The sequence below is a fragment of the Amphibalanus amphitrite genome, unplaced genomic scaffold, assembly GCF_019059575.1.
Source record: "Amphibalanus amphitrite isolate SeventyFive unplaced genomic scaffold, NRLGWU_Aamphi_draft 000660F_arrow, whole genome shotgun sequence".
NCBI classification, from domain to species: Eukaryota; Metazoa; Arthropoda; class Thecostraca; order Balanomorpha; family Balanidae; genus Amphibalanus; species Amphibalanus amphitrite.
The window spans coordinates 215,803-239,575 of NW_024882154.1; the positions used below are offsets into that span (position 1 = coordinate 215,803).

At 46.6% G+C, this 23,773-nt stretch overlaps 2 protein-coding genes across 2 annotated transcripts; both read right to left on the reverse strand.

Moving 5' to 3' along the window:
- Nucleotides 1–7,323: 7,323 nt before the first annotated feature.
- On the reverse strand, nt 7,324–16,235 carry LOC122364181 (choline transporter-like 2). The gene is made up of 3 exons (XM_043334317.1): nt 15,195–16,235; nt 9,391–10,058; nt 7,324–9,018 (listed from the first exon to the last, which is right to left on the reverse strand). The coding sequence occupies exons 1-3, from the start codon at nt 15,877–15,879 to the stop codon at nt 8,209–8,211; spliced, it is 2,163 nt and encodes a 720-aa protein (XP_043190252.1). The 5' UTR covers nt 15,880–16,235; the 3' UTR covers nt 7,324–8,208.
- Nucleotides 16,236–17,542: 1,307 nt separating this feature from the next.
- On the reverse strand, nt 17,543–22,615 carry LOC122364183 (caspase-1-like). Its single transcript, XM_043334321.1, has 6 exons — nt 22,483–22,615; nt 21,957–22,089; nt 21,271–21,391; nt 20,719–20,894; nt 20,041–20,323; nt 17,543–19,204 (listed from the first exon to the last, which is right to left on the reverse strand). Exons 1-6 carry the CDS (start codon nt 22,611–22,613, stop codon nt 19,110–19,112), a joined length of 939 nt encoding a protein of 312 aa, XP_043190256.1. The 5' UTR covers nt 22,614–22,615; the 3' UTR covers nt 17,543–19,109.
- Nucleotides 22,616–23,773: the final 1,158 nt, after the last annotated feature.

Sequence of the window (23,773 nt, forward strand, 5' to 3'; positions counted from 1 at the left end):
ACACTAAACCACCCTCCCTGACCCCGATTCTGGGCTCACATTGCCAATTCCGCCTCCCGTTACAATTCAGCACGTGACAAGGCATGCATTGGAGGTCAGTAGGTAACAATACCCAGGTCTATGCGCCGCGCCATATACCTGCATCTGATCAGGATACAGAGGTCTACGCAGCCCACGCTTGCGCACTGCTCCGCACTACTGACTTTTTTGTAACAGCTGCTGTCGTTTCAACAAAGACCTATACACAGCCAATAGTCTACAGAGTAAACAGCCTTCAAAGCATTCGTTTGAGTTCATTATTTTCCCAATCAACAACAAACGCTTCCAGCTAGGTCAATATAGATACACAATACCTACACAGGGCGGCGTCCTTCCGCTGAATTGAGATCAATGGGACAAAGTAGATATGCAAGTAGACCTTCAACCGAGGGCCGAAACATGCACAATTAAACATGCATTATGCACTACAACATGCACAAGCATTATAATATATACGAATAAGGTCCGGCAGTACGTGGAACGTGATGGCGTAACCTGGACAAACATGGTTATCAGCTCCCACGTGGCAAACTAACCACGTGGCAAAGAGTCCTCGGTTATAGGACCTGCGACGCTTGGAGGGCTATACCGCATGTGATACCCTGTGACGTTGTGAGAGACTCTCTGGACTCTGACTCTTCTGGATAACCAAGCTCCATAAGATCACAGCAAGTTGGACATTGGGCACCTGGGACAAGGCATCTGCCTGCACCTGCCAAGCCAAATGTGAGGTACCGTAAGGTGGGGCTATTTGAGACAGTGGGGCTATTTGAGACAGTATTTAAAATTGCTATAAAATAAAAATCACTTAAAATTCATGCTTAATTTTTTGCTCAGGCGATTTACTGCTCGATTCCACACCTCCCTGAGCAAAAATATCACACAAAAATCAAACGATCTTCATTTTATAGCGATTTTAAATACTGTCTCAAATAGCCCCACTGTCTCAAATAGACCCACTTTACGGTACCGATATTACGCGATTAGGCGTGGAAACCGTTTTCACATATATCCCTATTGACACGTGAGAAATCAGGTAAGGAAGACACTATATAGATAGGATGAACAATTAGCCGGGAATATATGAAAGACAAAGCATAACTTCAGGACTGTGACCGGAAGGATGCGATCACGCACACTGACACTGATACTGAAAATGGATCTAACTACGCAGTATTCGCCCTAAATGCACTGAGACTCATAGGAGCACTAAGCACTTATAGCCACGCAATATCGCACCCGCGTCCGACAATACAGCTCTGTACAGGGAACAGTGCACTCTGTTTTGTAACGGGAAACACACGTGACACAAACTAGTTTCTGCACGCGAGTTCCTTGTTGCTCGATTACAACGGCCTCCTGTGATTCAAAGCCAGGCGTTGATGAGTCACAAAGGCACTGGGTAGAGTCATCGGACGTGAAAGAAGGTTACTACATCAAGACCGCAAGACAAAACACTCAAAATCTTGGTAGCATGGAATCATGTTTCTTATTTCTATCATCTGTCACTCTACACTTTTCCTGGTCGATGACCGATATTACTAGATGATAATTATCATCTCGGTCGCTAATAACCTCTGTAATTGATGCACCTTGAACTTAAAATCGTGCTCATCATTGTGAATAACGAATACGATCGTTTAATGAAGTGAAATCCCTGAGCAAATGATATGTAGCTAAGTAAGCGTAACTGTCAGTAAATATAAATGGTTATCACTTACGACCAGGGATGCGGAGCCGTGGAAATTTCAGACGGCTCCGACTCCGGCTCCGGCTCCGGAGAAAAAAATCGGCTCCGGCTCCGGCTCCGGCTCCGGGTGAAATGTCATGGCGGCTCCGGCTCCGGCTCCGGCTCCGAGTAAAATGATCCGGCTCCGGCGGCTCCGGCTCCGGCTTCTACTAAGTACATCCCCTATGCGATCAATCAAATACGGATGGAAGAAAAAAGGCGATGGGATTGGTGCACGTTGCTACTGTATTTGTATAACAAGGCTATTTTGAATACCACATTGTTTTACGCCTTGAAGGTGGTGGCAGCATTGCTTTGAATGCGAGGCGAGGTGTAACCGTGTATGCGAACACTGAAGGTAGAGAACACTGACCAGGACCTCGACGGTCGCTACTGTCAAACCGAACTAGGTAAATAATTGTTTCCTCTAAAGAAAAGGAGCCGGAGTCGCCCCCTTTTTTGACGGCTCCGGCTCCGGCTCCGGCTCCGGGCTACATTGTTTCACGGCTCCGGCTCCGGCTCCGGCTCCGGGCAAAATATGCCGGCTCCGGCGGCTCCGGCTCCGGCTCCGGCTCCGGCTCCGCATCCCTGCTTACGACATCCCGCATACGTGAAGTAGAATAATCATATACACACAGGGTCGAGGATTTGACCCACCATCCAGGGGCACGATAATCCACTTTGCCGACTATGGTCGCAGGAACGCCGCCCCCTGCAAGAAACCATGCAAAACTGTCAGTAAAAGCAGGCAAGCGTTGAATGGGATTCACCAGAGTAGGCTGCACCAATAGCCACCAACATGCACTGCAGTCCCCCACCCTCCCCCGCCCCCAGCCTCCACCACAGCACAGCATGCACTGTCCAAGGTTAAGGTCATTCTCATCATCACTCAGGCACGGCCGGGGGAAGGGGTGGCCGGGGGCGGAATCATGCACATTGCACAGGCTTCCCATCCGCCGGAGCCTGAAGGTCGCGGTTTGAGGCGGTGCCAGGAACCAGGGCTGAGACGCCGCCATGCCAGACGCCAGACCGTCTCAATGAAAGTGAACACATGCTTGGGCTTTGAGGATATGAATGTTTTAAAGTTTTTGGAAGCTTATAAGTAGATCAGTATCATAAAATATCAGATGTTATGTGGCACAATCAAGCAGTTTAGAGAAAGAAAAAACACACAAGCTACTTGGGGATAAAAAGCATGGTGTCAAGGCCACATAGAGAAATATTGAGCGAGATGCCCGTTAAAAGATATTCGGCATGCCGTATGCACTATTCAGTGTACCCACACTGTGTGTTGTGATGCTGAGCCCTTTGATCGTCCTTCAAAACACATGTGGAAACAAACCCCGCTGCGCTGGACTAGACTAAGGACAGCCGTGCGTGACCTTCGTCCATCTAATGTGCAGCAGTAAACGCCTAAAAATCTCACACGTCAACGCTATCGTACACCTTCCTTAAAGGGACCCTCCCACCTTCAAAAAAGTTAATGAATTGGCACGAAAGTGATGTCGCTCGGTTCAGAAAGAGCGAAAACGAATATCTACCAAATTTCATCGAAAAATATTCACCGGTTTTCAAGATATTAGACTTTTACTTTTGTTTACTTTTTGGGATCTCCGCTGTTCCTAGCGACTTTATTTGAAAGTGCGGCATTTGTTGCGCGCAAAGCAGCATATACCACCGCGTGCTACCAAACGTTTTAGTAAAAGATTTAAAAATCGTTAGATCTCCGCTGACGTCACAAATTCTAAGGGGGCATACCAATGCACTAGCCCCTTAGAATCCGAAAACTGTAAGTTTGAAATTCCATATCAGTCCCACGCACAAGGGGGAAAAGCTCAAAAAATTGAGCGCTCAAAAAATTGAGCGGGCCCCATTATGAAGGAATAGGCGAAACGATGGTATTTTACAATGCCTTTAGCGTCACACTACGGCAAATATCGTATCCAAATAAGGTATCAATGGCAAGAGAGAGCAACAAGGTTTCTTCTCGAACACTCGCCGTGATAATTTATATCGGTGTTTTTTGGAAAGAAAATGCTCTAAAGACGCTCAACTTTTTGAGCGCCACTTGTCGTTCGGGACCGCGATACTCAATAAATTGAGCGCCACGACAGACGACAGTCAGCTGGCGCTCAAAAAATTGAGTGCCGGCCAGCATCTACACTCAATTTTTTGAGCGTTCTCCGTGACAGGTGAAGCCGGTACTGGCTGCCATTTTTGATGTTATGTTCGTTGAAATACGTTAAACTGAGTTGAAACAGAAATGCAGGAAGTTGAATGCTACGTGGTACCTAAACTTTTCACAAACCCATGGCATCATGTCACATTTTCCGCTAGTAGTTTTATCGGTCTTTCGGATTCGGCACACCTCAAATAATTATACAAGGCTTGAATAATCCGTATGAATACTGTAATTGATATTCTCTGACTGTACTGGGAGAAGGGAATACGTGAATACAGAGGTATCCACCCACCCTTGAATATTGGAGAATTATAGCAGGAAAAACTGTATTGCCACGGTTACAACTTACAAGGCCATCGGCCGCAAACAAACAAAAATACTATACAATGTGGGTTAGATTCACAAACATCAAATGTGGAACACAGAGACGAACAAAACAACATCACATTATCGCATGCCAGCCCGACCACATTGGAACCGGGTCCGGGTGACCTGCGACCGGAACCTGCGTCTTGCCAGCATACATCACAAAAGCAGGAGGCAGTGTGGTACTGCTTTGATCCAAAATATGCCATATAACAAATGATATAAACGACCTAAGCTCGGACTAAGCTTATCATTATCAAATCCTTAACATGTAAAAGACGAATGGAAACATCGAGTCTCAGACCAGCAGTAGCAACGACCACAGTAGCAACATCACAAAGAACACGCGGCATTATCAGACAGCCGTTTTGTTATCGGGCTACAGGCGGCGACGGCGTGGTTGCAGACCAGCTGCGAGGTAGCAGCGTGCGGGCAAAAGGCGCGGGCACACCTCCATGTGGCCGTGCGGACAGTGCGCGGTCGGCGTCGCATAGTGGGCGGCATCGGGCTGTCCCGGGCCGTCGAAGCCGCACAGGTTGTCGGCGCATGTGGGCGCGCGCGGTCACCACGGCCAGCTGCTCACCGCCAGCACAGACTGCGCAGCGTCGCCGCTCCGCCGGCCAGAACACGCAGACAACCCTTCTTGCAGTCGCACAACACGTCGCCAAACTCATTCACCTGCTCCACCATGTTGTTGATGTCACCGAGTCGTTCGAGTTGTGGCTCGTGCCGTCGAGCATGACCTGCCCGATCGGACACGGGTCAGCGGCTTCTGCTCCAGCGAAGTCTTCATCTTAGTGACGTCTTGCTGATCTCCACAAAGGCTGAGCAGATGACCTTACCCACAGAGACGGCCGACGTCCTCGCCAGCGACCGCTTGGTTGTGCAGACCTGCCAGAAAAAGAAAAGCTGTTTGGTGATCTCAAACGATTTTTTTCTTTATGCAGTGGAACAAAACGGAAAATATGTCATAGGACAACAGGAACTAAAAAAAAGATGCAGCCTAGGTCGTCTAAGAAATGGGTGCAACATTGATAAAATTCTTCATTGAATGAATTCTGCAAATGCTTTTGATAAAATGTGTGGTGATTATAAGGAGACCACTTTACTATAAAATTGCTCAGGATTCCCTATCTGGACCTGTCAAAAAATCCTGACTGCACACCAACAATGAGCATTAAATCCAAAACCTCTACCAGGTACCTAGGGATAATTAAATTCTGATTCAGGAAAATATTTCACATCATACAAATAAAAACCTTTACTATATTGAAACTGAAAATGTGATGCTGATCCAGTGACCTAAGGGTCTCAAAGTATAATAATGAATTAATCGATTATAAATTTGGTGGTGACTGCCGACTGGCGTCTGGCGCCCTAGACCTTGAGGCTTGAAAGTGGCCTTCCTTTTCCGTTGACTCCGATCCTCCAGATGGAAATGATATAAAGGATCATTTTTATCTTATTTCATATGAGCGAGCCAGTCAGCAAAGTGGCTATCCTGTTTCAGCATAAGCATTCACCCACACAATAGTTGACTGTCAGTCTGTCATGCTGTCAGTGTTGTGAAGTAATGAAGGAGTTGAGATTTGTTAATTATAAATTGCGATGTTATGTAAAGGACTGGAAAATGAATGTGAAAACTATGGAAACATATTGGCAGAGTATTGTCACTTACTATCAGGACATATGGATAGAGAATACATTCAAATTAATAAGAAATGCCAAATATCAAGGTACTCAATCACTGATAGCAGTGGACTATCATATGTTTTAATGTCAATTATATGAAAGTTAAGACTGAAACTACCTTTTACCTCATCATAGCTAATGAAAAATTGTGTGAAGAAAACATTCACAGCCTCTTTGAAGCACTTATACCACTAAAAAACAAAAAAATTCACGTAAATATGTTGTGTCTCCTTCCTTCAAAACATCATATCGGATGGCGCCACTTTCGTCGACAGTTACTTATCTGCACGCAAATCGAGGAAAACGTGAATTGATTGACGTTTACGTGTTTCCAAATTTAAAATCACAGCATATTCAAACTTTTCAGTGTACCTTTTAACATCTAAGTACAACTAAAACGATAAAAACTTACCCTCAACACAAGGACGACGACAACCACGCGACCGGAGACGTCGCGACGAAATAAACAAACGGCGCCGCCAAATGAAAAATATTCTCCGATATGGGTAATGTGAAATTGAATCGCAATCATTTTGGGTAGTATGAAAAATGCTCTTTCCAACAGAACCCTAGTAAAAAACGTGAATGGACAAAAAATAACTTTTATTTCGACATAAATATTGGCCTGTTTTTAAGTCATCCTGGTATGCCGTAAGATTTCGACCTAGAAATTGGTGTTCCCCCAATCATTGAAGCTTGAGCAGTGAAAAATATGAAAGCCTAATCTGTTTTGCATCATTAGTGATTCTCCTAGGGTGTTGCCATTTCTCCCTAGGTGTTGCGAGTTGCTTTTGCAAAACGTGTTCCTGAAATGGCTCAATTTTTTGAGCCCTCAGCATTACGCCTATGGGAGCCTCTGACGTCACACGCTCAATATTTTGAGCGCTCAATAATTTGAGCTTTTCCCCCTTGTGCGTGGGACTGATATCTCCGAATTAAAGCATTTGTCGATGTTGTGAGTGCCCAAACCGGTATTTGCAGGCCATGGCCACCAATTTGGCTATCTCAACTCAAAACTAATGTTAAGGTGGGAGTGTCCCTTTAACTCGACATTTTATAATTTATACAAACCGTGAAGTTCGTTACGAAACTTCTGGCCCACTTTAGGTACCTACAATGTAGCTGTAGGTAACGATCAGTAACCACTGGCCCGTTTAGGAAGCGGACAGCAGCAGGGGTTGTGAACAATACCAATGAAAAGCTTTGCTTACAGCCGGCTCTCAGTAGCAGTGAGGCTAAACCGCTCCAAACTATCACATAAGTTTCAGCCTTTCCCCCCAAGAGCATCATCCACTGCCAATTGCTATAACCCGTCTAGAAAACGAATTTGCTGTATTATTCACTCCAGATCACCATAACCGTTTTGCACACGCTCTTGGCACGATTTATTAGAAGACAGGATTGAAAACGGAGCTGAAATATGAAGCACTTGTACAAAACATTGAAAATTTTCATCATTTTGTACGGCGCATTCGCCTTGGATGAAAGATATGCTAGAAATGAAAGCCACGAAAGTTGTGAGTTCGTAGCAAATGATCTTCAGCGCACATACTCGGATCTTATATAAAAAAACGAAGCAATCAGGCTCAGCTCACAATCTGGTAATCATCTATCAAGGCTATAAGCAAATAGCATCACAAACATGGTGATTACTGATTTTTGGGGACTGACAACAGCATAAAAGACCTCGAAAAAGCCAAAGGGACATTTCAAAATGGGTACCTTACAATGTGCATGATCACTGGGTTAACCTGTGTTCGTGTTGTACTTCTACACCACAAGTGACATTACAACTTGAATACTGGACAGTGGTGCGCACTTGCAGACAACAGCCGCTCAACATCGGACGCTATCACGCAATTCCCAGGGGGTTCACAGTTCATACACCAACCATTCAAGTGGAGTAACTAGTTTAGACACTTGAATCATGTTGTAACACATTGGATGAAATGTAACAACATCGAACATTTTTAAAGCAGCCAACATCAGAACGTTTTTTTTTTTCTTCAAAAAGTATTGTCAGAAGTTATTGTCGGCTTCATTTGAACCTAATTGTATTGTGAACACTGTTGTGTTTATCATGTCATTTTATGACGACAGCCTTCACTTTGATTTTTGCGCTTCTCACCATGTTTGTGAATGTGATGTTAGTGGCCGTTCACGAGCTTACCGTTTCAAATCTGCCACAGCTCCCCCGCCTTCAGTCCGCTTTCACTCGCCTATTTTTCTTTCCCAAGACCTTCATCATATCCTTCGACATGTAGTAGGGCCTCTCCTCGGACCCATCATTCCTTTCCAGGTCCTCCAGGAAGCAGAGGAACAGCGTGTCCACTGCCATGTTGTAAACGCTGAAGAACAGACTGCTGATGAAGAAACAGCCGACGGCGATCGTGACCACGGGCAACCAGCTGTAGTGCGTCTCCGGAACAAACTTATCCAGTCCTTCGATCGGTATTCGGTGATCTAAGAAGTAGAATGAAGCCACCGTGATTCCAATCGTGATCAGCGCTTTGCCGAGGAACAGCAAAAAGTCGCAGACGGCGTCAACGGCAATCACTCGCAAGACGTTACGCATGATGAGCATGAAGGCGTCTCTTGCGGACTTGCAGAAGTTGGTGCCGTACGTGGCCGTCATGATGTACGCGTTACGGTTGATGAAGCGCATGAATTTCTCCAGGCACCACATGCAGCAACGGCAGCAGCAGAGAATCGCCCTCGCCACTTGACTGCCCGGCTTGCTCTTGCACTTCTTGTAGATATACTCGAGTGTCACCCTGATGACACGTATGATGGCGATGATGAGCGACCCGAACGCCAGCGTGCCCAAGTGGTAGCGGAAGGTGCGGCCCATGCTGGAGGAGAGTGGCGCCGGCGGCAGGTTCTTGGACTTGTCGAACGTCCAGTACCAGGAGGAGAAGGCGCCGGCCAGAACCATCTCGCCCATCGCAGACAGGAAGAACAGCGACCAGAACATGGCGAAGATGTTGTAGGCGTGTAAGTAAGGTACGATCTGCCGGAAACACATACGCAGGGATTAGTATCGGGCTGTGAAGAAAAAAAAAACGATTCAATCTGTGGGTAATGGCTAATGAGTGTCTGTCTATCAACATGCTTTACCAGTATATTGGATAACCTGCTACATTCACAAAATGATATATTACTTCACGGCTTTTTACATAATTAATAGGGTAAAATCCATTGGCCGTTACAATAGTACAGAGACATAAGTTAGATTAGTTCTGAACGTTTTCAGTCATTTTTATCCGCAAAAAGGTAAGAACACTACATACACACAATATTGTGGTGGAGTAGCAATATCAAATACTACGAAGTAAGTAACGGCACCCTATCGCATATCTCAAAACGACAAACTGGCACGTACCTCGAACTTCTCGTACTGGACGAAGCGGCACTCGGCCTCAGGGCAGTCAGTCCTGCAGCTCTTCTCGAATGCGTCCGGGTCACAGGTGCCATTGAAGACGTACCCTCCGCATACATTCCTGCAGGACTGCGGCAGAGACGAGACCAGGTACTTGGCTCTTCCCATGGAGGCAATGTACAGAGCCAGTGTTGTAAAAAGCACTACAGTTCCCAGCTGAAGAAGCCACGGGAGTAGCGGAAACGCCAACGTCGATAACGTCGAGGTCACCGCTCGACTTGCATGATCGATCACCTCTATTGCCACGCGAAGTCTCTTGCAGAGGATCAGCACCACCAGCAGCAGGATCGTCGCCAGCACGCAGAGGATGATGAAGAAGATCAACCACGTCTGCTGCAGCTCCAGGAACGAATCAAACCCCTTCGTGAACGCATCCAGCGGGTTAATCTTCTTATCAGCCCCAGGCACATCAGCCAGCTGTCTCCACCGGATGAACGTGTAGACACAGCCACCGATGAGGCCGGCGAGGGAGCCCAGGAGGGCGAGCCACACCATCAGACCGGCGACGAAGCGCATCAGCAGGATCCAGAGCAGTGAGACGACCATGCAGGCTACCAGGGCCAGCACGATCACCCACCAGGACTCGCGGTAGTCGCTGACCGCCTCCACACCTGGAACGGAAGGAAGTCGAAGTTAGATAAAAGGTGCGAGGCGTTACTTGTGTAAAAACATGGTTAGCTAGATGCTCAAATAACAGCACTCGCGCTGGTGACTGATGGCCTTTACGCCTAGAACGGGATAAAATTCGAGCTGAGTTGCGGAGAGGCATAAGTTAGCTATCGTCACGACGGATATCACAGGGGTATATGACGACATCCAGACGTGGAGAGGAAAAATTCGAGGCTAGCTAAATGGAAGATATACGGCAAGTTATTTTGCTAACTATATAATATCAATGACAGTGGTACTAATGGTCTCAAAATAAGGCTTCCACGGACCAGATTCCAGATGCAATGAATGCTCCGATTCGATGGTTACTACAACTTGAATGCTCCGAAGGGGCTACAACTTGTTTCGAGGAGGGAATTAGGGACATGTTTCGTGCCCCCTGTAGTGTCTAAATTGATGAAAAATATTCTTTTTCCTCGCAAAAAGGAAACTTTATAATCATTTTTCAATTGCACGGCAATTAATAGCTAAGGAAACGATGTAGGTAACCACAGGCCAAGAGTTCCTTTGGATAACTTTTTGGGGAGTAGATTGTAGATACCTAAGCTCTTCCCCGCGGCCCGCAGAGTTAAAACTTGAATGCCATTGCCACCTTCCTGTATTCGTCAATGGAACAATGTTCGTTAAACACTGTTACACTGTTACAAACAGTGTTTAAAATACTGTTACACTACCGCAAACAAACCATATAATATCAGCAGTCAACGCCTTTGATAGTCTATTGGACTGTGTGCGAGTAGCGTCCAGTTGGGACGACCGAGCAGAATTACACAATGATGTATTATATCGACATCGCCTACCAACTATGTAGGTTCAGATCCTCTGGCATAATTGCATGGAGTGTTAGTAGGTATACACATAGCAACAAGCAAATGATCAGCGCTACTGTACCATCCTTTCTCCAATTTTCGCTGATCACATCACGCCACCTCACAAGAGGATAGACACAAGCTCAAGGTGAAAGCAATCGCCTTCGTTTAGGACAGCGCCGTCAACTGTCTGCTGCCGAGTTTAGCAGCCCCTGCAGCCCAGGGATCCGAGAGTCTCGCTTACATCAGGTCTGAATTAGACGGCCCCTTCCCGCTTAAAAATGAGCTGCGAGTTTAACTGCAAGAAATACCTTGCCTTTGTGACGGACTAGACCGATAAAATGAGAGATTAGATCGGGCGGCGTGTGAAAATTTCGTGTAAGCTGCTATATTTTTTTCGGAGGAGATAAAAGCTGGAGCAGGAATCGTTTGATTTTTTTACAGTTCAATCCTGCTTGCGTAATTACCTGCGTGTTATGTAATATGTAAGCACTGAAGAACTAGCAATTTACCAAGCGCAAGAGCATAAAAAAGACATTGAGCTCGAGTGAATTGGTACGGGTGCCGTTCGCTTACAGGCTGTTTTCCGCTATCTAAGCGTGTTGTTATCAGTTGGCATCTGTATGTTTTCCACGCATGTGAGCACGTTTGTCATAAAGCGTGCTCGTTCATATGACGCATCATTGTCCTTGCCAAACACTTTAACGAGAAAAGCATTGCGATTTAGATACGTAACTAAGTCATAAAAATATAACATTCTGAATTACCTATAGGGGAAGGTGGGGTAAGACGGCCCAGCGGGGCAAGACGGACCACCAGCCCTCCCGGCTGAACCGCTGCTGGTATCTACTGCTTTATGCACTCACTATGTTTGTTTTCCTTCGGAACAATGGCCACCTTGAGCTCATGCTGCTAGGATGCATAGCTTTTGAGTTATTGAGAAAAATGTTGTTTTTCGTCAAACCGATCTAATATAAGAGGTCTACGGGTGATTCAATTACGGCGCCTTTCTTGCATGATTAGTTTCTATTTTGCACTTAACTGTGAAGAACAAAGTTATAAACTTAGTTATAGTCATACTTTAGGAAAGGCAAGGTTTTGCAATGTTGGGCTATTTGACATATACGTCATGATAATGACATAATTTAGATTTGGGGCAAGACGGACCACTGTGGTCCATCTTACCCTGTGGTGGTAGGGGAGAGAGGTCATATTGCGCCATGTTCTTAAATGCGCCACACCTTCCTCCTGTCCAAAATTCGATTCGAATGAATGCTCGAATGTGTGCATTTACTGCACCACCAATAACTCGTTCTTATTCCGGTCCACGGGGGCAGGTGAGGTGTCTCAGCTTTCTCGCAGACCATTTTTTGTGATTTCCTCTATTTTCTTACGCGAAACAGTCTATTTCGACCTTTGCTAGTGTCATGGTTTATCTTAGAGATAGTGATTCAACTAATAATCATTGTTAATTGCTCGTTTAATGGTAGTTTTGAAAGTTTATCACCACCGTGGCTTCGCTGTCCTCGCCATATTTGAAGCTCATGAAAAATGTGTTCCATTCGTAATTGCGCCCACCCTATTTGCGGCCTATTCTTCAACCCAGAGAAACAGCATCTGGTGGTTGGGACAGTGGGACACATTTCATTGAACACTTTGATTATTAGAGCGCTCACCTTACCATTACCTTAGCCTTCACAGCATAAATGGTTAATGGGCTGACACGTTCAAATAGGCTACTTAGTTAGGTGGCAAACCGTTGTTTTTAATAGGGCGCTTTTACATGAGAGGCATGGGCGCTTTTTGATGGGGTAGTCCGCAAATGCGCCCTTTGCAGGTGTGTCGAAAAAACTTTTCTCTTGTTAATTTTTATGGGTGTGATATAAATTAGGAGTTGTAATTTGATGCCAAAATAACTGAGGTACAATTTGAGATATCATCAAGCATGACAGCTGGTCAACTTTAGCCGTAATAGGCCGATATCCTTAAGGTGGCGCAATATGACCTCTCTCCCCTACATTGTACCCTGTATATGGAAAGTTCTTTTCCAAAACATTGACACAAGTTTAAGTAAGCTATTTTTTTCAGGAAGAAGTCTTTGTTGCATGTGAGCCATGCATGCAAGTGCTCAGTTAGCATGCATTCATGCCAAACGACAATCAACACATATGTTCCTAGCTTTTAGCTGCACTTCCATCACACATGAGTAAAGAATAATGGCTCATTTTGTTATTCTACCATTCTGGTCACTTTTTCTTACAAGAATACAGAGCAGAAGTGTAACACACATGAACGGATAGCAGGCACTGCTGGGTGGTCCGTCTTACCCCACGTTTTTTCTTGTCTGAGTTTTTGACATGTCCCTCTTTAACAGCATCCACCACCTAGATGTCTTTAATTTGAAATTTAGTCTTTACACATATCAACAGAGGAAGGATTGAGCATTCCGAAGACTATAAATAATATGAATTACGAGAGCAGTGTAGCAAGATATGCGGCCTCAAACCTTAGCTGGTCCGTCTTACCCCACCTTCCCCTATACAAAAACGAGCCTACTCAACTAACAGTGCTTACATTTTACCTACAACTTAGGTACCTAAAGCAGCTTACAGCTTACTAAAACATACCTACAGAGCGAACAATTTCTAGACAAAAGCGATCCACGGCCCACCCTTGACCGGAACTCGAAAATACCCCTTAAACTGTTATCCCCTGATCAGTGAGTCAACATATGTACAGCCTGTTGCATCGGTGCCCGGTTCCACTCAATTTTGCATGTTCAATCACGCTTTGCATGGCTAGCAACCCCTTGTTGCATCACGGTCCCCGTGCTATAGGTTCCCTTCTCGGAACTCAGACCGAGCATGCAGTGACACCCAGCCCGAGGTATATCCACTATCCAGTGGCACGAGCATGTGACTTCAATGGCGCCACCGGACCCTACATCCTGGAAACTGAAACCAGCCCAATCGAATGACGTTCAAAGAAAACCTAGCCAAAGAGCAATTATGTAAGTGAGTGCAAGATTACTAGTGAGTGCTAGGGAAAATAACAGCATGTGCCCGAAATATCGCCAGACATTCTTGCAGAAGCTAGACTCGTGTTGATCCGTAGGCACGTAAAAGAAAACGTCTTAGTGAAAGTTCAGCCTCAAGTCCAGTGCACTTATAATTTAGTGGAATGTGGACTGCTCCACTGCCGGCCCGCGTCGGATCACCAGCCACGCCATATCCACCAGACATTCTCTGTATTTGATCCGGACGTCCAAACCACAGTCCCCCGGAAGGAACCTTGAGTCACTCCCTGTACGCAAACGTACCCGACATAGTTTGGCAATGGTAGATATTTTCCCTGTGCAGTGGGAAGGGGGAGGGGGAGGTGCGGAAGGGGTGGGTGTGACAGCTAAACCATGGGGAGGGGGAGGGGAGGTTGTGTGGCAGACCACGCAATCGGTACCTACTGAAATGGTTGGGTGTGACCCTATTCCCATTCCAACCAATTGGGGTATAAGCAGTCGCGTTCGATACAGGGCCAACAAAGCAACAAGGTCGCCACCCGGGCCGGGGAGGGGGCGGGGCGGGGAGAGGACAAGCCAACAAAGACTGCTGGAGGGGGATGGGGAGGGTGGCACTGAGGAGCAGCAAGAGGAACATTAGGTACGTAAAAGATAAGGCACAAATAACATGAACCATCTACGTTCCATGATTCATACTACCTATGGATAAGGCTATGAATAGACCACAACAAAGATGGCCTTGAAGACGAATGACGAATGATCTAGCCAGTTAAAGCCAATGTTTAGCGGATGAAAAAAAGAGAGTAGAAGTATGCGACGCATCGTCATAAGATACTGATGCTACCTTTGTCATGATGGTTCCATTTACGCATTTAAGTTACTTAAGGTGACCTGAGTCATACTCAGACTTGTCAGTCAAGTTCCCCATGTTACGTTTGCATGACGTCATATGCTAGGAATCCAGATCCTGGACAGCCCGAGTCAAGTGAAAGCAGCAGTCAGCATGTGCGCGGATATCGAACGTTTTCCACCAGGGAATGCATATTGCATATACCGTATATCTCATCCGGTGGTGTCATGTGAACATATCACAGCGATCAACAAATGGGAGGAGCAGTCCAACAATTGCGAGGATTAACTAACAGCTTTTACGGTTAATTAAAAAAGGAAACACACACATATGGCTGAAGTCATGTGAACCACCCGGAATGTCAACATGTGAGTAGGGGAGGAGAGGTGGATCTTATACGTACCGAAGTCCTTGAGGCTGACGAAGACACCCAGCTTCTCAGCTCCCTTGTAGAGCGCGTCCATGGTGACATTCATCTCCTTGCCATCTGCATCTTTGACCTTGTCATTATCCTCATCAAAATCGCCGATGCCGAGGTTAGGGACACAGCGTCCCAGCACCGCAGCGCTGCGGAAGGTATACGGCGCGCAGTCATCGGTGTCTCGAAGAAGACTTCTGCAGGAGCGACTGCGGTCCATCGGGTTCACCCCCGGCCGGCAGGTCAGGCTTCTGCGGGCAGCATCTGTGCAGAGACGCTCGTCCAGGCCGTAGGGGACGGCGAAGCGGTTCTCTTGAGGACATTGACTGACGCAGACCTGCGGAGTCGGACAGCCGGCGATGAGGACAATCGGCGAAGAACATTGTGTGAGGTCGAAGTACAGGAGAAATTTCTTATCAGCAACCTCTGGATCGCGGCCGCATTTGCGTCCATCTGAATCAGTCGGAAAGGCGAGAATCTCCGGATCGCCGTAGTAGATGGCATACGCCCCCACCCCAGCCCAGCCGATCATAAACACGAAGAACAGCAGCGCGCACAGAATGTCCGTGCACGAGCGCTTATGAACAGGCCCGTGGAAGTCGGGATCATAGCTCCGCGGCCGTCCGTATGGTCCCTTCTGGCCTGGCGACGCACTTTCTATTCCCGTCATGGCTGAGCCGGAGCACTAAATCACTATCAAACACATGCTGAGTGGAGTTCTTCGTGGCTGCTATGATCGCAGCCACTTCACTGCACTGTTACCACAAAGCGCTAACAGGTCCTGACGCGCCAGCGTCCACTGGTAAACGGAGCGGGCGGAGGCGGAACGCCACGGCGGCGACGGCGTCCCAGCGCCGACTGAGTCCGCCCGGACGCTCATTGGCTGACTTTCAAGGTCACACGCCTCCCCGCCTCCCAGCTCACAGTTGACAGCGAGTGGTGCGGAGTCGCGGCTCACAATGATGAATGAGCAAAGCACTGAGTTCGGGCTTCGGCGCCACTCCAAGGCCCTACCGCCACTCGTGGCTCGTGGGATCGGGCTGCGATAGGAGAGAGCGGTCAGCGGGCGAAGAAAAGATGCTAAATCAGAGGCAAATCGATACGAGGGATGAAAGCGTAACGGCAGAAATGTCTTAGCAGTGTTTTTATATACTTTGGTATTAGCTATAGCTTACTGTCATAGGCGGGTTCAGGTACGCTGTCTCGGACGCTGCGGAGGGGAGGGGGGGGGGTCACATTCCCGTAGTTTCCCAAATTCCGAGAGCTCCTCGAATTTCGATTCCTTCCGTTTGCAACTGCTGAAAGTTTGCTTGAAGCTGCTATGCAGTTTCAAGCAAACCTTGTCTAATAATAGTTCATTTCTCTTTTTTATAAAACGACAAATTTTCGGGCGCTACTAGGGGGCATTCGCCTCAAATGCCGGTCTAGATATAGGGCCTTACAAATGCCCCTGCATTCGCCAGTGCGTTAGGTACATTCAGAGGCGGATCCAGCTCAGAGGTTTGGGGGGGGGGGCGGCCATAAAATTTATCGATTCTTTCCATGCATCGTCCATAGGCGTAATGTTAAAATTATGCCGTTTGGGGGGGGGGGGCAAATGCCCATTTTGCCCCCCCCCCTGGATCCGCCACTGGGTACCTTCAGTTATAATTATTGTTTTCATATTAGGCACACAGAACGATGCATATTGCATAATTAAGAATACTAACTCCATGCCTATCCAGCGGCCCCCATAAAAAAAAATATTTTGGTTTTTCCAGATGACCGAAGACTTATTATTTTATATTACGCACCATTCTTGGTAGGTACTAGAATATCAAATACCTATCAATGACCCCACAGTGGCACCGACACAGGGTATCATCCCTCTCCCTTTCACACACAAAAACAGGAGCCCCTGCATATTCTATAATATTTGAAAATCCAACAACACACCGTAAAGTGGGGCTATTTGAGACAGTGGGGCTATTTGAGACAGTAATTAAAATCGCTATAAAATGAAGAGCGTTTGATTTTTATGTGATATTTTTGCTCAGGAAGGTGTGGAATCGAGCAGTAAATCGCCTGAGCAAAAATTAAGCATAAATTTCAAACGGTTTTTATTTTATACCAATTTTAAATACTGTCTCAAATAGCCCCACTGTCTCAAATAGCCCCACCTTACGGTAAGCCTTTCATTCTGGGAAACAAGATATTGCAGCCTCGTACCATGCTCACTGCTAAGCTCCATCACCAAACAAAACCCTTCTCATACTTCACCTCGTTATTCGTTAAGCCTCGAGAAACCAGAGCCTTTACCCAATCACGGATAAACACTGACCAGACAACCAACAGCATCCGCCGGATTGTTTATTTCCAATCACACTTCACAACTGCTAGCGTTGATATCATGTTCACCACAAAAGAGGCAGGCTATGGACGCAGCATATGCAGCCCGACACACACTTGTGACGGAAATAATCTGAAACAACCATCTCTCAAGCATTCACGGGCACGGACAAGTCAACGCAAGGAGCCATCGTGAGTCTGGTCAAGACTCAAGTGTGTAGAACATAGCTGCAAGTGTACAGATTAGTTTCAGTTGACATGATGAGCAATTACATGAACATAAATCTATTCAGATGTCGTGTTTAAATGCAATCAAAGATGGGATACAGCGGCCCATAATCTTGCGTCAAGCACGGAAGACACAAAATAAACTTCAATGTCACTTTACCGTAAAGTGAGTAGCGCTTAGACCAACTAAATGTCATCACCAGTGGCCCAAATTTCATCAGTCAAAACTATCAGTAAGTAATTACAACAAAAAAGCGACGTCAAGCTAATGCGACTTCTATTATTGCTAAATTGTGACAAAAGCATAGAGACGATAGCGAATCACGTTAGAAGTCACAGACATGAGACAACCGTAACTTACCAGCGGATTTCATACAAACATGGACCTCTTTCAGAAGATCCAAGGTTTCACCTGACATAATACCTAAAACACTAGACAAAATCGGACGGGTTCTTGAACAACAATCTGGTGATATGGCATGGTGGATTAGATCCACAGTGAAACGGCCAGGGCGGGGATACCACTGAAGAATGAGCCAGCTTCTGTCCACGTTCCACACACTTCCACACAAACATCCGAAAGACCTCCGAAAGAACATGTGATCCACTGAAAGTTGGCTGGGTGTTCCGACAACATCGAGTGCAGTGCTGTTTCCTAAGTGGTCTTGTGACATTGTGCAGAATGTTGTATCTTTATGGTGTTAGTGTCGCACACCAAAGGCAGGATGTTGTATCTAAGTTTTGCGTGTTGTACTGTTCGCCGATCTAGCAACTATCAGAGAAGCATCAGCCCAAAGTTAATATCAAGATCTCCCTGAAAGCGATAAGATGAGCTAGTAAGAAAGCAGAAATAGCGCTTGTGATATTACTGGTTGGAGATAGTAAGCACTGGCCTGTTATAAATAGCATCGACAAAGCATAACGTTCACACGAACCCGAGTGAATCTACTGAAGGGTTTCCGCAAACTAGCGAACTAACGCCCCGCACAGTGTACGTCGACATCTACGCAACGTTTGGAGGGCCAACGTCTTTTGATATCGGTGCGTACCTCACAACTAAGGCGGTCACTATCAATAGGACCTAGCTTGCCCAGCTCAGAGCTCCCTCATCACTTCTCCGCCTGAGGCGCATGCCCATCATAACAGCCCACACCGATCTGGACAAGACAGTCCACAAAACCTGGCAACACTGCTCGTATCATCTAGCAACTGCTTCGCTTCGCTGCCAGTTGAAGTAGGTCGATGCAAGACCTCACTTCTCGTCCGTTCTACCCACAGCTGTGGCGCCACCTATAATCCCCTAGCTCAGAAATGCTGGCACGTGCGTTGTATGCCGGGGGGACCTTAGTTGCGGCGAACCTTGGGCGTGAAGAAAACGTCCCGGGTGAGCATGGAGCTGATGCAGGGAATCTGCTTCCTCTGGTGCATGCCCGGATCACCTGAAGGAGATACGAGAGGTCAAGTAAGATTAGTAAAACGATAAGCTAGCAAGCTATACCCATAACAGTGACACTGAACAAGCTTCATCGATTCAATTGATGTTATGCCATGAGTCGATATTATAGTACGATAGAAATTCGAGGTGATATCTAGTTAATAATTGAAGCAGCAAATGGCAGGCTGTACTTATGTCAACATTTGGTCTGAAACATTTGGCAGAATTTTGTAATTTGCGAGTGAAAAGTTACAGAGGCATAAAAGGAAGCAAGATACCGATACTTACGGAATCAAAACAGCCTGACGACATAGCATCGATATATTTAAATGGAGGGAGGTCGAATCACAAACTACTCATCAGTTCAATCAAACATGTCGACGGGAAAACCTGTCAAAGCCCGACCAATTCACCGATGACTTAGGAAAACGACGAACCTCACGAAAAAATCGTGTTAGACAGCCTTCAGCACTTTGTATCAATCTCTTGTCCTCCTTAGACAAAAATTGGAACAGAAAGCCTCAGAACATCGGTAGCTGGACGTGATTAGATGCTGAACTTTGTTCCGAAAACTCTTAGGCATCTTTCTGATTCAGCCGATCAAAATGAAAGGGTTTGCACCTATGAAGCCTACAGCAATAGAATTATCATAAAGCACACACCCAGCACCCTAAAGCAAAAGTAGTGAGTTAACTTTCCAGCTCTTCCTCCAGGACCTCTGGAGTCTACCTCGCCAGTGCTATTTTGGCGAATTGTTTTACCCTTCACCAGAGAAGACCCAACGATTGGGTCAAACTCTAAGGAACCCTTCCCGGAACTCCACGATCTACGCTGACTTACCCGGGCAGTTGGACTGGAAGTCGGTGGCCACCAGTCTGTTAACTCGCGTCATCACCGTCAGGAGATCCAGCTGCCGTCCGTACTGGCGCAGGCAGTGGACAAGCGCCTGCACGAACCACGAGCCCTGCGTGGTATTACGCCAGCTGTAGTAGCCGGGCACGGTGGAGAAACACAGGAGGAAGTCGGCGTGCGTGGGAATCTTGTAGGAGACCACGTCGCCGTCAGTGGCGGTGCGACGGGGCACCAGAGTGGTGCCGCCGTCTAGCTGGTCACCCTGACACGCCTGTGGGGGAGAGGGGGTGGATCAGTGAGCAGGCTCCGCAAAATTACGATGCAAGTGTTGACTGAAGAACCATTATGTAGATATGTATGCCCGTGCCTATTGTTCAGGGATTGGTAGGGCTCTGGTAACTTGCTTAAAAGCTGGAACACGTATCGCGTAGAAGCAGATATACATACGCATTACGCAAGGCGCATCATCACACTTATTAGAGTTGATGCATGCCTTTGTCGAATACTGGATATTGATTAATGGAAGTGTGATAATCATTGAGAAGAATAAGTTCCCTGACTAACGCATCACGAGTAATGAGCACTCATAAATCGGCTAACATACTCCCTAAGAAATGCATGCGCAGCATTTACCCACAGGTTAACCCCATATCCTCCCCAACCCACCTGAATGAAGAAAATCTTTGGTTTTCCGGCCAGCGACGGACACCTATCGGCCGTGAAGCGGGTCCAGAGGTGGTCCGACTTCAGGATCTCGTCGTAGGTGTACAGTACACCGGTATCACCATGAGAGAGGAACGAGATGACCAGACAGTCGGCGTCAGAGTGATCGGCCGTGGACACTGAGAGCGAGAGAGATGAGGCGCGGGTCATGGAGTGGTGTAGTGGGCATGATGACACTGGGACGTTTGTGATGATGAATATGAACACTTCATGTGTTATGTCACTAGAGAAGTATCATCACAAAAAACATGAATTTGATGGTTCCATGTCATTGTCATTATATACACCAACCAACCATTACTAGGAAATACCATCACTTAAAAAATTTCAAGTTTCCTCTTTTTGTAATCGGCAGCTTACGACGAAAACACCAGAAAATATCGTGTCACAATGAATCTCGTTTTCATACAGCTCCGACTAGCACAGCACAGCTTCTAGTCTAGTCTAGCACATCTTCAGCACAGCGGGCCACATCCCACCCTACAATCCGCTCACATTTATCCAGCACAGCAAACAGCTCCGACTTCCGCAGATCATTGTGGACCTCGACGTCAAAGTCCAGGTCTCTCAGAACCGCCTCTAGCGAGTCGCGATCCACGTCTGTGCCGTTCCTCATCTGTGGGAGAGCGGGGAGGGTGTTAGAACGTGAAGTAGTAGACAGTAGTGCCATGGAGCAATTAGCACGCAGGATGGCGTGAGCTGCCATACCGTGGTGGTGTCATTAATATGACGATATGTTCTGATATTCTTTGTCCAAGAGTTTATTGGCAAAAAAAGAAGTGTTGATCGCATATTATCAGTTATATGCCTTTACAAACAATGTAGCTCGAAAGAAATGAAAACAATAGGTATTACCATGAGGCAAGCAGAAGAATGTTGGTTGGCATATAAATGGATGGCGATTGACTATGAATATTGAGATATGAATAAAGCATGGCCTTTTCATATGTAACAGTCGTATAAGATGGAGGTCCTGATGTTTTGACTGCATTGTTAATTGATCGTAAAAGAGAATATATGCATCTGATACCGCGTTTCCTAGCTACTAACCAGTTTCATCAAGTCATCTTGTTCCATCTCAGCTCAAAAGCAGCTTATTTTCTCATCTACAGCTTGTAAGATCCTAAGCTGATCCCCTTAGCCCAGCACATCAGCAAGCAAATACACCAACCCGATCTCACCTTCATCTGCTGGTCCGGATGGAAGTCGCGGTGATTGAAGATGACGGCCCGGCCGCGCCGCTTGTGGTTCATGTTGTACTCGAAGGCATCTTTGGCGGTGGGTGCTGTGGCCTGGACGATAGGCGTCGCCCGACTGCAGGGAAGAGAATCGGTCAAAAGGTGAAGCAGGCTAGGGGAACAGTTGAACAGACTATCCGGGCGGAGGAGGGAAACTTGGGTAGAGTTTTACAATTTTACGAGCGAGTACTTAAATAAAATGAATAATTCTGATTTGGGCTGAGATTATGTTCAAGTGAACTTCATAGGATATAATGTTTCCTCTCCGTTCAAATGTTCTTCGAAAAATGTTAATTATCTGATAATCCTGAACACGTAATAATTCAAAACACGTAAACACCATCCACTCCTGGGCATGACATAAAATCTTGCCATACGCGGCATTTCAAGTCCCGGTTACTCGCTTGACTCCAAAGTCTCCCACGGTCTTAGTCTCATACGATCCCTGAACCAAGCCTCCACCACTCACCCGAACCCGAACATGCCCGCATCTCCCGTGTCGCCTCCCGCCGGCGGCACAGAGGCCGCGTCCACCGTCTCCATCTGACTGTCCACCGCGTCCACAGGGGCGTCCACAGGGGCGTCCACGGGCGCCGACATCACCGTCCCAGTAGCGGCCACTTCAGTGGACCAGTGTGGAAGCTGTGTGGAACTGCCGTCCACTGGAGTTCACGACTGGGTTTCTAAACGAGCCTTCGACTCAAGTGAGCAGTTGCAGTTAGACCTGTAAGAAAGAGAAGATGAGTTAGTGAAACATATCATTTGTCAGCAACGTTAACTTGACAGACACTACAGATTATTGAGGAAGAAACCTCCAGGAAGATGCTACTCTAGCTTCAGCTTTGAGCACTGCAAGCTCTGATGGAGGCAAGACGCCTTGCGTCGCTTAGTCATTCCGTACGTGATGCATAATTCAAGTAAGTGTCTGAAGGTGAATTTAAGACACATCGTGGAAATTTCTCTCACTATGAGTCATCTCTGGGCAGCGTGGAAGCACCTAATAAGCACACAAGCACAAAACTTGCACCAGCAAACGCCACACCAATTAACAACGCCAAATGGCGGACTCCTCGCTTTACCGCCTAATTCACTTAGCAGGAGACACTTAAATCATCTTAATAGATATTCGAAGGCCTCGCTCAATATGTGTTAGTCACAACCAGAGTGACTCATAGTGACTCATGGATCGGAACACATGTCTTGACCTGTTCAGGGGCAGCGGTCGCACTCGCACGAAAAGGTCAAATGTTAATTGCACCCAACAAAGGCACAGTTTATCAGCAACACTCAGCACCACTGCAGGGTATACCGGAGATAGCACGCGTTCTTATCACTTAATCCCCGAAACATTGCAGCGAATAAGGATATGCGCTTTGAGTACCAAACACTTAGCTCTGATAGGCGTTTCGATAAGCACCTGAATACCTACCTATAGTTTCAGGAGAAAAGCCTCAGCGCCCTTTACCTCAGATGACGTAAGTAAAAAAACAAAACAAAAAACAAATGTATGCACGCATCCATGCATGTTACGCTGTCATTCGTACATAAGAGACCTTCTTTTATGCTTAAATCTATTATAGATTCCATAAACAAACGAAAAATGCCCTTAAACTCCGGCTACATGAACTAAACATTTAATGAGCTTCTAACTTCTAAGCTATCTTCCGCACAACAGCAGGCAAGAACATAAGAACGAACTGCTGACAAATGGCCAGAGCCAAATACCAATCATCCAACGTACCCAGCCAAACTCAACCAGC

What these genes read in the sequence shown, in the direction of transcription:
- LOC122364181 (XM_043334317.1), bottom strand. Translation starts at nt 15,879, where the DNA reads ATGACGGGAATAGAAAGTGCGTCGCCAGGCCAGAAGGGACCATACGGA. An exon ending in CGTCAGCCTCAAGGACTTCG is followed by an intron (nt 10,059 to 15,194) that starts GTACGTATAAGA and finishes CTTCCGTTCCAG; the next exon opens with GTGTGGAGGCGGTCAGCGAC. An exon ending in TCCAGTACGAGAAGTTCGAG is followed by an intron (nt 9,019 to 9,390) that starts GTACGTGCCAGT and finishes TGTTTCCGGCAG; the next exon opens with ATCGTACCTTACTTACACGC.
- LOC122364183 (XM_043334321.1), bottom strand. Translation starts at nt 22,613, where the DNA reads ATGTCGGCGCCCGTGGACGCCCCTGTGGACGCCCCTGTGGACGCGGTG. An exon ending in CAAAGATTTTCTTCATTCAG is followed by an intron (nt 20,324 to 20,718) that starts GTGGGTTGGGGA and finishes TCTCCCCCACAG; the next exon opens with GCGTGTCAGGGTGACCAGCT. An exon ending in CTTCCAGTCCAACTGCCCGG is followed by an intron (nt 19,205 to 20,040) that starts GTAAGTCAGCGT and finishes TATCTCCTTCAG; the next exon opens with GTGATCCGGGCATGCACCAG.